The following is a 13,977-nucleotide window of genomic DNA, read 5'->3' on the forward strand; positions in this document are numbered from 1 at the left end:
GTCTTGGCACTGTGCTTCTTGGATTATTTTTTGTAAGAGCTGCGAATGTGAAGAGGGTTGAAAGAAAATGAAAAGAATCCGGACAATTCCCCCAAAGCCCAGCAGTAATTTTAGGGGTATTTCCTCTAGCTCTTTAAATGTGCTGCGAGGGTCTGCACAGGCGCTGTTAAATGTACTGTTTATCTTAGTGGCTCAAGAACGTCGACGTGGCTCATAGTCATAGAATTTCAATTAGTTCCTCTCCCGAGGCTAACTAATTAGTTCATGTCAAAACTGATGGAAAGGCTCAGCTGCTTCTAAGTTTCCCACCTTAAAAAAATGAGAAGAATGGCATGCTGGGAAATTACCAAGGGTCGGAAAGGTCTCATATTAATAGACTCTGTTTGGAGCTTGACAGAACTAAAAGTATTTGACTTGAACGAAACTTTGCTGTGAAATTTCAAGGGTGGCAAGCCTTGGGCAGCCAAGGGGATGCCGGGCAAACAGGGGTATGTGTGCTGCAGCCTCCCGGCCCAGGGGGTTCTGCAATTACTTACTTCGTATTCATGCTCAATTCTCATGCTGGGGTTTGCATTCACTTCAAGTAGCATAGGCTTCAGGTTTTTCATCAGAATAATGTCAAAGCCTAGAATCTGGGCAGAACAAACATAACTCAGCATTATTCCCCCGGGGTCGCAATTTCTTCTCAGGAATTGAGTACGGTATTACGGACATTAAGAGGGAAATAAATTTAAACTTGGGCTCCAGCCTTGGCCTTGACCCTGATCTCTGTCCTCCACAGCCCTTGCTCCTCTGGGTATACTTGTTGGACCGAATGGACAGCAGACATTTTATGGAAGCCCTGGTAATGGGTTGCGCTCCAATAGTGCCTCTCCTGTCATCTCAAGTGCCATAAAATGACGACCCCTTTCCTCTCTAACAGGCTTTTTATTATGTTAAGGGCTACTAGCAGTCCATTGGCTTCTCTCTTGGCCTTTGTTCCACTTTCCTCTGTTAAGTTACTTCTTGGCTGCATTTCTGGAAACCTAAGACCGCCCTTCTTAACCTGCAGTGTGTATGAGTGTCCTATAAGGTTTCAAAGTAGCTCATCCTACAGGCCACACCCGCTGCATCATTGTGTGAGAATGGGGCAGCCACTCTCCCCTGGGTGAGCCTGATATAACCTCTTGGGGTGTGTGTTTGTTCCAGTTCCTAGGACTCCTATTGATGTGCATCATACACACACACACACACACACACACACACACACACACACACACACGACATTAGTAACTTATGACACATCAAAGATTTGGAATCTCATTAGATCCAATGAAAACACTCAGACAGAAGCAGAATTTGGGCCTCGGAAAGCACCATGAGTTTCCTCAGTACTGCCTACCCAGTGTGTGAGTGTGTTGGCTTTCACATCTAAATCGGTCACATGTGCCTCCAGTATTATATGAGTGTCTCTTTGCTCAAAAAAAACACTTTCCAGAGGGTGACACCAGAGCATAAAACTAGGCTGGAAAGCCGCTCCAAACATGGGACCCTGTGCAGCAGCTCCACACATCCCCACCACAGGCCAGGCTGGCACTCAAGGCTCGCTCCAGAACCAGCTGCTGAACATCTATGCTTGAATTCAACACTGGCTGGCCCCAGGTGGAGCTCTGCTGTCCAGCTTGCCTCTGAACCCTTCCTTGACAAGCCTATCAGACCAAGTACCCTGTGCATCTTGCTCTCCCCCTTACAGTCTTCCACCTGCATCACTTTGCATCCCTGAGAGCCTTCCTCATGAGGTTCAGACTTGAACTACATGGGCCTCAGATTCTGGGATGGGGAAGGGGGGGCCCCATCATCTCTAGAGAGGGAAGAACATTAGAACATTTTCAACAATATTGACACAACCCCAGGGTCTCAAAAAATAATGCGAAGGACAAGCAGACAGAAAAGAGAAAGGTAAACATTTCTTCATCTGTGGACTTCTGAGTGAGAGATGAAGGGAATCCATTCGCTCATTCATACAGAATATGCATTAGTTAAATGATAATTATCAAACTGTAGCTTCATCTATATTAATGAAATCAAAGTCTCAATGGCCATTTTTGGGAATGATTCGAAATGAAGTTCTGTCTTGGTGAAGGGCAATCAGGATGAGGAGCTGGAAAAATCACCCTTGAACTATTTTTCTTCCCATGGTCATGAAAAGGAAGGGGTGGAAATCAGTAGACACGCTGCATGTACCAGAGACCTGCTTAATAATAAATGACAAGGGCGTATGAGTGATGAGGCCTTTATGAGATCTGGAGACGTCGTCAGTGTAACTTTGGAGCTGGTCTGCGCCATGTGCCGCAGCTGAGTCTGAGGACAGTGGCTGGCGCTCGTGCTGGCCATCCTTAACTGTCTGCCCTGGCTTTCTGCTGCATCTTAGAAGTACAGACGTATACTTTTCAAACCAGGTAGGCTCTTTTCTGTCCCAGGCCCAGTGGACTGGTGAATGAGGAGGACTGTTGAGAGCTGGAGGAGGGGGCAGTGAAACCTCCTCCAAGTTGCTTGGCACCCACTGATGTCAACCATTCGAGAATCTGAACATGGGTGCATGGTTTTGAATGTATTGAATCTTATATGCTTTGGAGTCAAAAAGCCCTGGGCTCCAGTCTCAGCCCAGTTTCTCTCCCCAGCTCTTTAAAAGGCTTTAGGGAAGGTATTTAGCCTCTCTGAGCCATTGAAAAATGGGTATAAAATGGAAGCCCTACAGGGTTACCAATAATGGCTATGAGAAGTGGTACCTAGGACCAGGCTCACCATGTAGAAGGTCATCTATGTTAGCCCTCTTTCCAGTTTCCAACTAAGCCTTAAGCACGAAATGGAAATGGCACAGGTGTGCCGTAGAGTCATAAGGAACTACTCATGTTCCAGCTCTGCCTGTATGACTGAAGGCAGCGTCTTGGTGGCTCTTAGGCCTCACTGTCTCTACCTGTAAAATGGGAATAAGAGCTTTCACTCATTCATTAGTGCGATATTTACTGAATGGTATCCACAACCACGCACCATCAAGTAGGATTCACAATGGAAAAGGTTCTGAAAAGCACTCGATGGAATGTGTGTCTAAGGAAGCTCAAGCAATACTTGTAAGTTTTTGTAGGTTTAAGGACATCTGAATTATATTCCTCTCAACCAGTCTGCTGATGAACTATCTCAGGCTCAAGGGACTGGGAAGAATTTCGATTTGGATCTTGCCATTAAAATCCCAGAGTGTCTAAACTAGAAAAAAAAATGTCTGGAATTTTCTTGGTTCACAACTTCTCAAGATGGTATTCTTTTGGAAGAAGGAAGTCAGCCAGATTGGATCAACTTTGACCAATTTTTAATATGTTACTTCCAGGAAGAGACATTTCTGTGTTTTGTTTTGTTTGAAAAATCACTAATCTCGTCTAGTTCCTTCTCTTAGGAGACCCTAGGAGCCTGCAGTTTGGAAAGGGAAGGTGCTCCAAGTCTCTCCCAGAGTTGTGTCACAGCAAGTGTTGTCAAATGGAGAGGTGACTTTTCGGTCCTGTGATCTTCTGCCTTATGGAGACTTTTAACCAACACTTATGTGGTGAGGGGCTTCTGCCTGAAGGATTCCCTGGCATTTAAAACCATCTGGGCTTCTCTGCTGACTTCTAGAAGCTTCAGATTGAGTGGGAGAGGGTCCTGAGCGACTAACTGTGGATTCACACAAAGGCTTCAAGCTACGTTCCACAGAGAGAACGTTCTCTTCTGAGTGAGTTCCAGACTACCCGAATCAACTATTCTCAGCAAGGAGGTCTGGGACTCCTCAAAGTATACATGTAACTACTCATGGCCTATGGACTCTCGTGTCCCAGTGAGTTTCATCTCCCAGGATTCAAGAGTTTATGAAACACCCCCCACCCCCCACCCCCAACCACCTCTACCCACTTGAGTGAAAGCTACATTTCATACCTGTTTCTGACAGAAAGAGGCAGAACTGGCATGCCACTTTCAACATTAAGTTTAAAAAGGATAGTGCCTTCTTTCCGGGGGTGTATATCTCTCCACCCTGAAGGAAGCCACCAGGCATGCAAGTGAGCTGCCCAGTGGAGAAGCATAGAATTGACCATTGTCCTGATTTATCCAACCGCCTGCCAGATAGGACCTGAGTCCTGTCAACACTGTGAGTAAACTTGGAGGACCACCTTCCTCAGGGAGGCCCTGAGAGGACTGAAGCCCTGGCTGGCCTGCAGACTGAAGCCAAAAACACATCAGTTACTCCCAGATTTTTTTTTTTAGAAGGGGGAGGGAGCTCACTGTGGTACCCTGACTAACCTGGAAATCCCTATGCAGAACTGACTAGTCCCTAACTCGCAGAGATCTCCTGAGTGTTAGAATTATACCCCTAGATCTTTAAAGGTTTATTATGTTGGTGTTTTTAGATTTGTTTATTTTATTATTTTCTGTGCATTAGCGTTTTGCTTGCTGGTACATTTGTGCACCGTGTGCCTGGTGCCTGCTGAAGTCAGGAGTGAAAGGACTTGTGAGCTAGTAGGTAGCCGCTAGGAATCAAACTCAAGTCCTCTGCAAGAGCAGCACATGCTCTTAACTGCTGAGGCAACTCTCCAGCCCCTCCCCCTAGCTTCTTGATCCCCAGGAATGCTGAGATAAGAAGAAAGGTTGTTTTGAGCCGCTCATCTGTCCTCAGTGGTGGATAACAAACACAGCATTGTTTTCTTCTAAAGTCTACTCTGCTTCCCGGATTGGATTCCTTACCCAACAGTCAATCAAATCAACACATCTCCCTTCACCCCTTACAGCAGCCTGCTCACACCAGCTCCTGTACGAGCATTCTAGATCTGGCCCAGTCTCACTTCTGGAACGCTACTCTCAGCTCTCATCTTTCCCTGATTTCAAACTCATCTCTGGCGTGAGGTGGCAGGGTAACTTCTAGAATGTAAATAGAATATGACCACTTCTTTGCCTCACCTCTGCCCATAGAGGCTCAAGTCCTGTGGTGTGCCCTCAGCTGAGGGGTGGCTGGACTGTGTCTCACACAGCACCCACACCTCCTCCCTCCCTCCTGCTCACCCTGAGCTCTAATCACACAGCCCTAGTTTGCTTTAATTTGCTGTGTCTTTCTGACCCCCACTCTTCTCCCTGGATGGCACTATGTCTTTGTCACTAGGAACAAAGCAACTCAGAATAAAGCTCTGATGTCTCCAGGGCTCACATGTTTGAGGAGAGGGCCATGAGCAAGGTAAGAACATGAACTCTGGCACAGGGAGTAGAGGCCAGGGAAGGCCTAAGAAGGAGGAATCGCTTGTCTGCTGCTGTCTGTTGACTCAGCCTCTCACAGGGTGTGTGTGTGTGTGTGTGTGTGTGTGTGTGTGTATACATGCCATTCTTCCTTTCAATGAATCAGTCTTTTTTCATTGGCTGCTTTAAAGATGTTATCATTACTGGTTATTTACAGTTTGATTGTAAGTCTTATGGTGGTGTGTGGGGTGAGGGTGTATGAGTGGGGATGTATGATGTGTGTCCTGTTTGGAGTTTGTTGGTGTTTTTTTGTTTGTTTGTTTGTAGTTTGTTTGCTATTTTTTGTTTTGTTTTAGCTTCTTGGATTGTGAACTTCTGTTATGTTTAACCAAATTTGGAAAGTTTCTGCTACCAGTTCTTTACATGTTTTCTGTGCTTTCCTTTTCTCTGCTGTCCTGGGACCCAGATGAACCTGTGTTAGGCCTCCTGGTATGTTCCGAAATTGCCCTGTCCTACCTCTGTGTGTAGTTTTGCACAGCTCTGCTGGTGTCTTCAAGGTCACTGCTGGTGTCTTCTGTCAGTGAAACTTCACACAATTAACAAGATTCCATTGTGGTAGTTGTCTTGCTGTGTCTTTATTTTTCTTTAAGATGGGGTTTCACTATACAGACAACAGCCCGGGCCGGCCTCCACCCCTCAGCCTCAGCCTCAGCCTCCCTGATGCTAAGATTACAGATGTGAACCAGCATGCTCGGCTTGGATTTTAGTCTCTTGAGAAGTTTCTCTTGCTCTGTTTAAGGACTTCCAGCTCTCTCTTCATGAAGACAGTATTTTCCTCGAGCTCTTGTGCATCACTATAATTATTTTGTTATTCTTTTCCTGCTGATTCCTTCATTATTAAGACTTTAATAATCGAGTGAACACTTGTCTCCATGTCTCCTTCCTGTGGGCACCATTAGTGATTTCTTCAGTTCAATGCTGGGCACCATGGTGGTACCACTGACATGTCTAGAATTCATCTCAAGACTCTGGGGCCTTGTGTTGCGATCAGTCTTCATAGGTTATTCTGATACTTTACAATCTCATTGCTTATGGTCAGATGGGCTGTGTCAACCAAGGAAGAACCCATGTGCCAACTCACGGAGGCAGGACATCTTTGACATCTTCATTGAACACATCCAGTAACCAGCAAGGCCTCTGGACTCTGTCAAGGCTAGAACTCCTCTCCATCCTTGAGGTCACCAGGTCTGTGTGGCATCCCATTCTTGTCCCATATGCCAGACACTGCCTCCAACAGAAAGCTGGAACATCAATGGGATTGGCTTTGACTCCATCCTTTACTTAGACTCACAGTGGAAGGCCACCTCCATCATCCAAAGCTCAAACCACTGACTCAAAAATACTGATTTTTTTACGTGCTCCTGGCAGCCTAGCTGTTGAGAATGAGTCTTTGTGGCTTCATCATGACCAGAACTGTAGATTTCAGGAGGTGACATGTCAACAGTGACTAAAGTAAGAGAGTGAGTCCTGTTTGAAGGGCTGGCAAGAACATTCCAGAAAAGAGCACTGAGCACAGAGGCCACATTTGAGTGACAAAGTAGATGGACAAAAGGAACATGACAGGAGCTGAGTTCTTATAGAACAGAGAGGATGCATTAGCAACATCTTATAATAAGCCTCATAGCAGCCAGGGTTGTGGGTGCAATGAAGACACCATTGCAGGATTTGAGCAAGGGAAGGTGCCGTCATCTGACTTGTACGTCTAGAGTGTCTTGTTGGCTACTGCTGGGTTGTTTGTGGGTTGCATGTGGCATTGACGGGATGGAAGGGCTAAGGGTGATTCCAGCTTCTGGTCTATGTGAGTGCTGCTTGCTTACTGAAACAGGAAGGGCAGTGGATGCCAGGCTCTAGGAGGGAAGACGTGGGTTTGCTATTGACTCTGGTAAGTGTTTGGTGCCCACTAGCTATCCCAGTAGCAAGTGAGCAATGGCATATGTCAGCCTGGAGCTCCAGCAGAGGTCAAGATTAGCAATATGAATTTAGAACTCAACATCATTTAGCTGATCCCTAAAGCCACAGGGCAGGATGAGATCATTTAGGAAGTGATGGTAGATGCACAAAGACAAATTTCCAAGAATCGATCTCCAATATATCTCCAATAATGACAGGTCCAGAGGAAGAGGCCAGGGAAGAGCAATCAGTAGGTAGCAGGGAAACAGAACGTGGGACCCTCAGTGTCTGCTGGGTAAACCCTCTTCTACATCCCTTAAACTCACTTGGGCATCCCCTCCTCCGGGAGCCTTTGGTTGGTCAGTTAACTCTCCCTCCTCATCCTGTGTGTGCCCTTGGAATCATGATGTATAAGGAGCAGAAATTATCTCTCTGAGTCTTTTACACTAACCGGAGCACCCCCTAGAGGGCCTGGCCACACCTTGTCCTTAGCCACATGTCCCACACCTATCTCAGGCTTCATCTCAGTGGGTACCCAGGGAATGTGCTAGATTGCAAAGGAAGAGAATAACATAGCTGTCAGAGTGGCCAAGGAGGGCTTTCAGAGAAAGAAGGTCTTGAGCTGTACTTGGGAAGGTAACTGAATATTTGAAGCCAGTGAATAGGAGCAAGCAGATGAGCCTGGCTGAGACAGAGGAAAACCAATGGCCTGACCAGGGAAGCACTGATGATGACCTAGGGAGAGGAAGCAGATCTGGCGTGGGAGAACCAAGGTTGAGGCACAGGAGAGCTAGGGAGCCTGGTTGGGGTGTGACAAACACCAGGCTAAGGGCTTGGTTTCCAAACTTGTATCACTAATGTCCTAATTAACATCAAAATGAGAATAGTTACTGATTTACCATAACTTCAAGGTCCTTTCTCATGGGTAGGTGCGAGAACTGTTGTCATAGTAATAAACACCCATCCTCGCACTTATTAAGTGACTGATGTGTGCTGGGGACTGGTCCAATAGCTCCCTCTTACTGGAGCATGTGACAGCTCTGCAATGTGGCTACAAACAAGCTCGATACTTGTAGCTACGAAATCCAGACTAGGGAAGGTTGACTTATCAAGCTCACCAGCTACAGTTGCTGTAAGCAGGAGCTGGAAGAAGCTCAAACCCCGTTCATCTGAGAAGGAAACCCCAGCCTTTGACACTCCCGCTACACACACACTGATTCTCAGCTTCTGCCTTCTGTCTGAGCTATAGGGTAAGAAAGAGGGCAGAGGATAGAGGAAGAGGAGGATTATGCTAGGCCTCAGGAAAGCTTTATCTCTAGACATCCAACAGGAGGGTCAAGGCTGAGGACAGAATTAGACACGGGAAACAAGAAAAATATACAGTCCAAGCCACAGAGTGTGTTCCCTCTGTGTGTGCTTCTGCCACATGATCGTCTACACCCAGGCCGACCTTGATATTTAAACCAGGGTCACACCGCTGCCCTCAAGACAGCAGATGTGAGGCTCTGTGGCTGGGGCTGCCTGGGCAATGACAAGGGAGAGGCTGGAATGACAGGGCAGCTGTGTTCCTCAGCAGAAGATTACAGGAAATCTGACCACAACAGAGCCGTGCCAGCTGTTGCTTGGCCACCATGTTTTCCAAGTCATTACTGTGGTCATGGCTGGAACAGGGTCATAGTCACATGCCCCAAATGAGTGAGATTTGGTTGGCTAGGGTTTACGGACTGCAATGATGCCATCTGGCCAGGCCTTGCTACAAGCAAGAAAGACTTACTCAACAAAGAAATAACTTCTGCATTTGTGCAGAATCTCAACGATTTGCAAAGTGTTTCTTACGGAATTCTTGTCTCAGGAGAGTTGGACGTGACCCTGTGAGGCAGGGGAGGAAACTGAGCTCCTGAAGTGTTAAGTGACTTAGGACAGATCACATGGCACATGGACATCAGAACAATACCATGAAAACCTTCGAAAGGTCTGCCCAGGTGTCTAGAGCTCAGCTAACAGCATCCTGAAAGGTGATTCACACAGAGCAAGCAGGAGTGGACTTGGCTGTAAGTAGGATACCAAATCATCTCCCTCACTGTGTGTCTGAGACACTCAGAGCAACAAATGCTAAGCAGATACCACCTGACACCTTCTTAAAGCCTCTTCACCTACCTCACTTCCCAGCACGCACACAGGTGAGTGTGCAGCGGGAACCTCAGAGGCTCTGGGTAGTGAGAAAGATTCCAGTACTCACCAAGCCAGAAACAGCTTCATTCCCAGCCTGTCTCCTCACCCTGGAAGCGTTCAGTGTATGTGGTCAAGCAGTGGCAAATGGTCATGAGGCTCTGGGCCCATCTGCTAGATGTGACCTTGACCAAAGCAGTGGCTCCTGATCTGGACCTTCAGTCCCCTACAGCTGACCCTGCCCCAACCCGATGGCTGTTGTTGCCTGTCTACTGCAGGGCACGCACATAATGACCATCCCGGTCCTCCTTGCTAGGCCTCTGTGGTCTGGCCATGCTTGCCTGGCCCCATGTGATGCTCCTAGAATAGCTGTCACTGCCAAACAGCCATGACCACACTTGTCCTCAGGGATGAACCCAGGGTGTGATCATATCACAAGTGTCTCCTCTGTCCCCACTTTGTGGTGGCCTGGGTCAAGACTTCTTTGTTCTGGCACTGTCTTGAAGTCTTCCTCAGCAGCCCTTTCTAAACATCTCCTCATGGCTATTGCACATACCTGCTTAAGAACTGAAGGCTGTTATGAAGCTTGGAAGCGAGTCAGATAAGGCAGTGTCCTGTCTCGGGGGACATACATGCATGGCCACGTGTAGTTGTAAAAAATCAAGGAAATGGTCAACATAACTTTTAGAATAGTGGTTCTGTAGAGGACGGGCTGGGGAATAGGATAGGGGAGAACACACATGGGAGCTGGGCAGTGGGTCAGATGTGATCATTACAAATATGTTGTGTTGTTTTATTCCTTACACATCACACAGACACATACAGACACAGACACACACACATACACATACACATACACACACACACACACACACACACACACACACACACACACACAAACACACCACCCCTCCCTTACACCCCCATCCTGCTATGCAATAATATCAAAGATTGGGGAGAGAGAATCCCAGAGGTTCATCTTCTCTTCTGTTGCCTGGTCTGACGATCTGGTGACAGGAAGGGTGTGCCCAGTAAGTGCCTGGGCTCCATGCCCCTGGCTCACCCCTGAGAGCTATGTTTTAAAAGCTGTTTTACACCATACTCCATTTCCTTCCCTTTCACAAACTGGCCGGCTGCCCAAGACAGTTTTTGCTCGAGTCCCCAGGACAAGTGTCAGTGAACATAATGGACAGTTCCAGGAATGGTCTTGCCTGACATCCTGGCAGTGTTTGAAGCCACAGGTCCATGCCCAAGTATTTCCTGAGCATCTTCTCCTTGGCATTCCCAACACATTCCCCCTTGACCAATCTTCTGTGTTGGTTCCCCGCCTCTTTCCATCTTTCTGTTAAGTGGGGGCTGTCACGGGGGTCCTTTCCTTACTACCTCATCCCTTCAGTCACTGCAATGGATGAGTTCCCAGCCCTTTCTCCAACCCACTCCTGTCTTTCCCAAATGCCAACCCAAATATCCACTTGTACACTAACCTCTCCTTTGACTGCCATGCAGGCCTTGCCTCCAGGTCCTGGCCCTTCCCTGACAGCCCAATCCGACCCTCTACAAGTAGCCTCTATCCATACGTGTCTCCATTCCAGAAATTCCTCTCCTCTCAGCTATCATGTCTTCTCTTTCCCCAGACCCCGCAGTCACCGAGTCCAGCCATCCAACATCCTTAGATGGGACTCAGCTTTATCTTCTCGTGTCTATCATGACCTTCCTATGCCGAGCCAGCATCTGCTCTTGCTTATACAAAAACATACATTAGCAATCTCCTTGCAATCTGCCTTGGCTTAATACATAACGTGCTGATCATGAAACTCTGTACTTTTCAGTGTGATCTGTCCTGTTTATAATCCTCTGGTGATGGCTGCCACTGCCCCCGAGGCTCTCCACAACTTGGGCTTAACCTGCTCACCCCCACCTCATCTTTTCTCATATTCCTCCTCTGGGCCTCAAAACGTGCCCCCAACTACATTGAACTTCTTTGGGTGTCTCAAACACACCGGTTTCCCTCTTACCTCCAAAGCAGCATGTCTTCAACCTAGAATAGGGATTCAGTGGTGATCCCTATTCATTCTTTCCTGCCCCATCCATCTCTCACCTCAGCTTTCAGTGGGACTGCCATGTCTTTCGAGAAGACTTCCTGGACTAAGTCAGGAGCGGTGGATGGGTCCACAGCCCCATAGCACCTGGTCCATTTCCTACTTGATTCTACCACATGGAACTCTGTGTCAATGGCTTCTTAATGTTAATGGCTTTCTCCCACTATGGATTCTTGACATTGGGTGGCAGGATTCTACAATAATGCCTCACCCTCTCCTAAGTAGGCAGTAACAACTGTTCAATGAATGGAGAATGTATGTGTGACATATGTGCTCTCACAAGAATCTTACAGATTTATAGTTGAATGAAGAAAAGTAGTCTGCCCCAAGTCACCTAGGAAACAGAAAGTTGAAAGTTGGGCTGGGGGTTTAATGCAAAAGCCCAGAGTGGCCACCACCTGTGTATCCCCACCTCTGACAATGCAATCCTACCCATCCTTCATCCCATAGCCGAGGAGCTTTTCCTTGGCCCAGTCAAGGCTAAAACTCAGGGTGGTGGCTAGCATGGTTACCTGGAAGCAGGTGGGCCCCGGCCTCCCTGTTGGGATGTCTGACTGGTAGAAAACTTTGAGCTCTGGGGTCAGGGCGATGACAGTCTTAATAACTAAGGAGATGATATCAGACCAGACCTTCTTGATGTCCACACCTTTGGAAGACAGTCTACAAAGAATGCTAGAGAAAGTCCTCTTGCTGCCTGTGCTGGCGCTGTCCGAGTGGACGAACTTGCCACTGTGGATGTTCAGGGAGTAGTTGGTCAAGTGCATAAAGACATGGTGAAGATTCTGGGGGTTGGGTTCTTGATATGGCTCTGTACAAAACCTAGAGAGTCCATCTTTGGCTATATAAATCTCTAAGGGGTCCAAGGACTTCAGCAAGACATACAGACGGATATCGAACTTGAGTTTGTCGATAAGGAGAGGCTTGCGGATGTACTCCTGGACCACTGCCGGCCTGTTATGGAGGGTCCCCGTCAGGCGACCATCACAGGGATCCTTAATGAGGTAGATTCCATCACCCTGACAACCACTATCCGGCTTCACAATAAAAGTGGGCCTCCAGGAGGGGTCACCATCTTTCACTGTTTGGACCTGGAAGGGAGGGAAAAGACCATTAGGGCTGTGTCAGAGATCCCCCCTTCCACAGAGATGACACTGGTTGGAGATACAGTGACATGAGACTTGTCCTCAGTCTCATATTCAAGAGTGAGGTGAAATGTGGATTTGAAAGGTAGTCACAAGATCTGAGTTCAGGTCACTTCACCAGCTCTTGGTTGTATTCTTAACAAGTCATGTAACAATAACAATGACAGCAGCTTAATACAATTTGTGAATACCTGTGATGTGACAGGTATTGTACTGGGTGCTTTACACTTGTTACCTCATCGATCCCTCCCAGAAAACATGGTTATGGAGGGATGTAGCCATTGTTACATATGAGAAGAAAGAGTCAGCCTGCCTGGGTTCAAGCTCTGGTGGTATCATTTACAGAGCAAATTATTTCTCTCTACTTCAGTACCTGTCAAATAGAATTAAGATGTTTTTCCCTTTCTGGATCTTGTTTGTTATGAGACAGGGCATCTTGTCCAGCCTTGAATTTGCTCTATAGCTAAGGATGACCTTGAACTCCTTACCCAACCATCTTCACCTTCCAAGTGCTGGGATTACAGACAAGCAAATATCACACTTGGCTTATGTTGTGCTGAGCTCTGTGCATGCTAGGTAAGCATCCAACCACCTGAGCAGGCTAAGGATTCAATGAGAAAATAAACTTGCAAGCTTAATTGGGGGAGGCAGTAGAGATGGGACTGAATACTGGATTGATGACCCTGGAGCCCTGTGCCTTCCTCCATATTCTTTTCAACACTCAATGGGACAATATAAAGATGTGACCAACTGAGAGGTACAAAGGACCAGGCACAGTAACAAACCCTGAGCTAGCACATGAGAAACAGGTTTTCGTCTTTATTATGCATATCTCACAGACTTGGCCAACCCCCTTCCCTCGATCTGTCTGGACCTTTCAGGAACTAGGTTCTGTCATCTACAGCAGCTACTCTCTTCCCAGATCTGGGTCAGCAGGACATGCCCAAAGCCATCTAGGCACTTGGCCAGCCCAGATCTGACCCTGTGTGGTTGTGTATAATTTATGGGTACCTGATTCCTCCAGGCTATGGCTTCAAGGTGTTCCCCCTAAAGCTCACATGCTGAAACTTGACCTCTGTATGCATATATTGATGGTATCTTAAGGTGGAAACTTGGCAGGTAAGTTGGAGAAGTCATAAGGGTAGAGTCCCCCATGACAGCACCAGGAAGACACCAGGCCTCCTGGTGCTGGCTAGCACATTGGATGTGTCTTGTCCTGTGGTGCTCTCTGCCACCTTGTGATGTAGTAAAAAGGCCCCTCACCAGCTACTAGCATCTTGGCATTGGACTTCTTAGCCTCTGGAGCTGAAAGACATACATTCCTATTCTTTACAAATTCAGAAGGCCCGAGCCGTCCAGACATCTTTGTTGGGGTGCTTTGGGAAGCT

At 47.3% G+C, this 13,977-nt stretch overlaps 1 protein-coding gene across 6 annotated transcripts in view; it reads right to left on the reverse strand.

The window, feature by feature from the left end:
* The window catches only part of Ttll11 (tubulin tyrosine ligase like 11), a 231,469-nt gene that overhangs the window by 139,600 nt on the left and 77,892 nt on the right, over positions 1 to 13,977 (reverse strand). For 5 of the 6 annotated variants that reach the window (XM_076928607.1, XM_034496640.2, XM_076928610.1 and 2 more), the window contains 2 exons: positions 11,960 to 12,535; positions 537 to 632 (listed from right to left, as the gene is read on the reverse strand). In XM_076928607.1, the coding sequence (XP_076784722.1) occupies positions 537 to 632; positions 11,960 to 12,535 (672 nt within the window). Of the gene's footprint in view, positions 1 to 536; positions 633 to 5,829; positions 6,531 to 11,959; positions 12,536 to 13,977 lie in introns of those variants that run through there. The other variant, XM_076928611.1, reaches the window with a different exon arrangement.

The sequence above is a fragment of the Arvicanthis niloticus genome, chromosome 2 (genome assembly GCF_011762505.2).
Source record: "Arvicanthis niloticus isolate mArvNil1 chromosome 2, mArvNil1.pat.X, whole genome shotgun sequence".
In the NCBI taxonomy this organism is placed as follows: Eukaryota; Metazoa; Chordata; class Mammalia; order Rodentia; family Muridae; genus Arvicanthis; species Arvicanthis niloticus.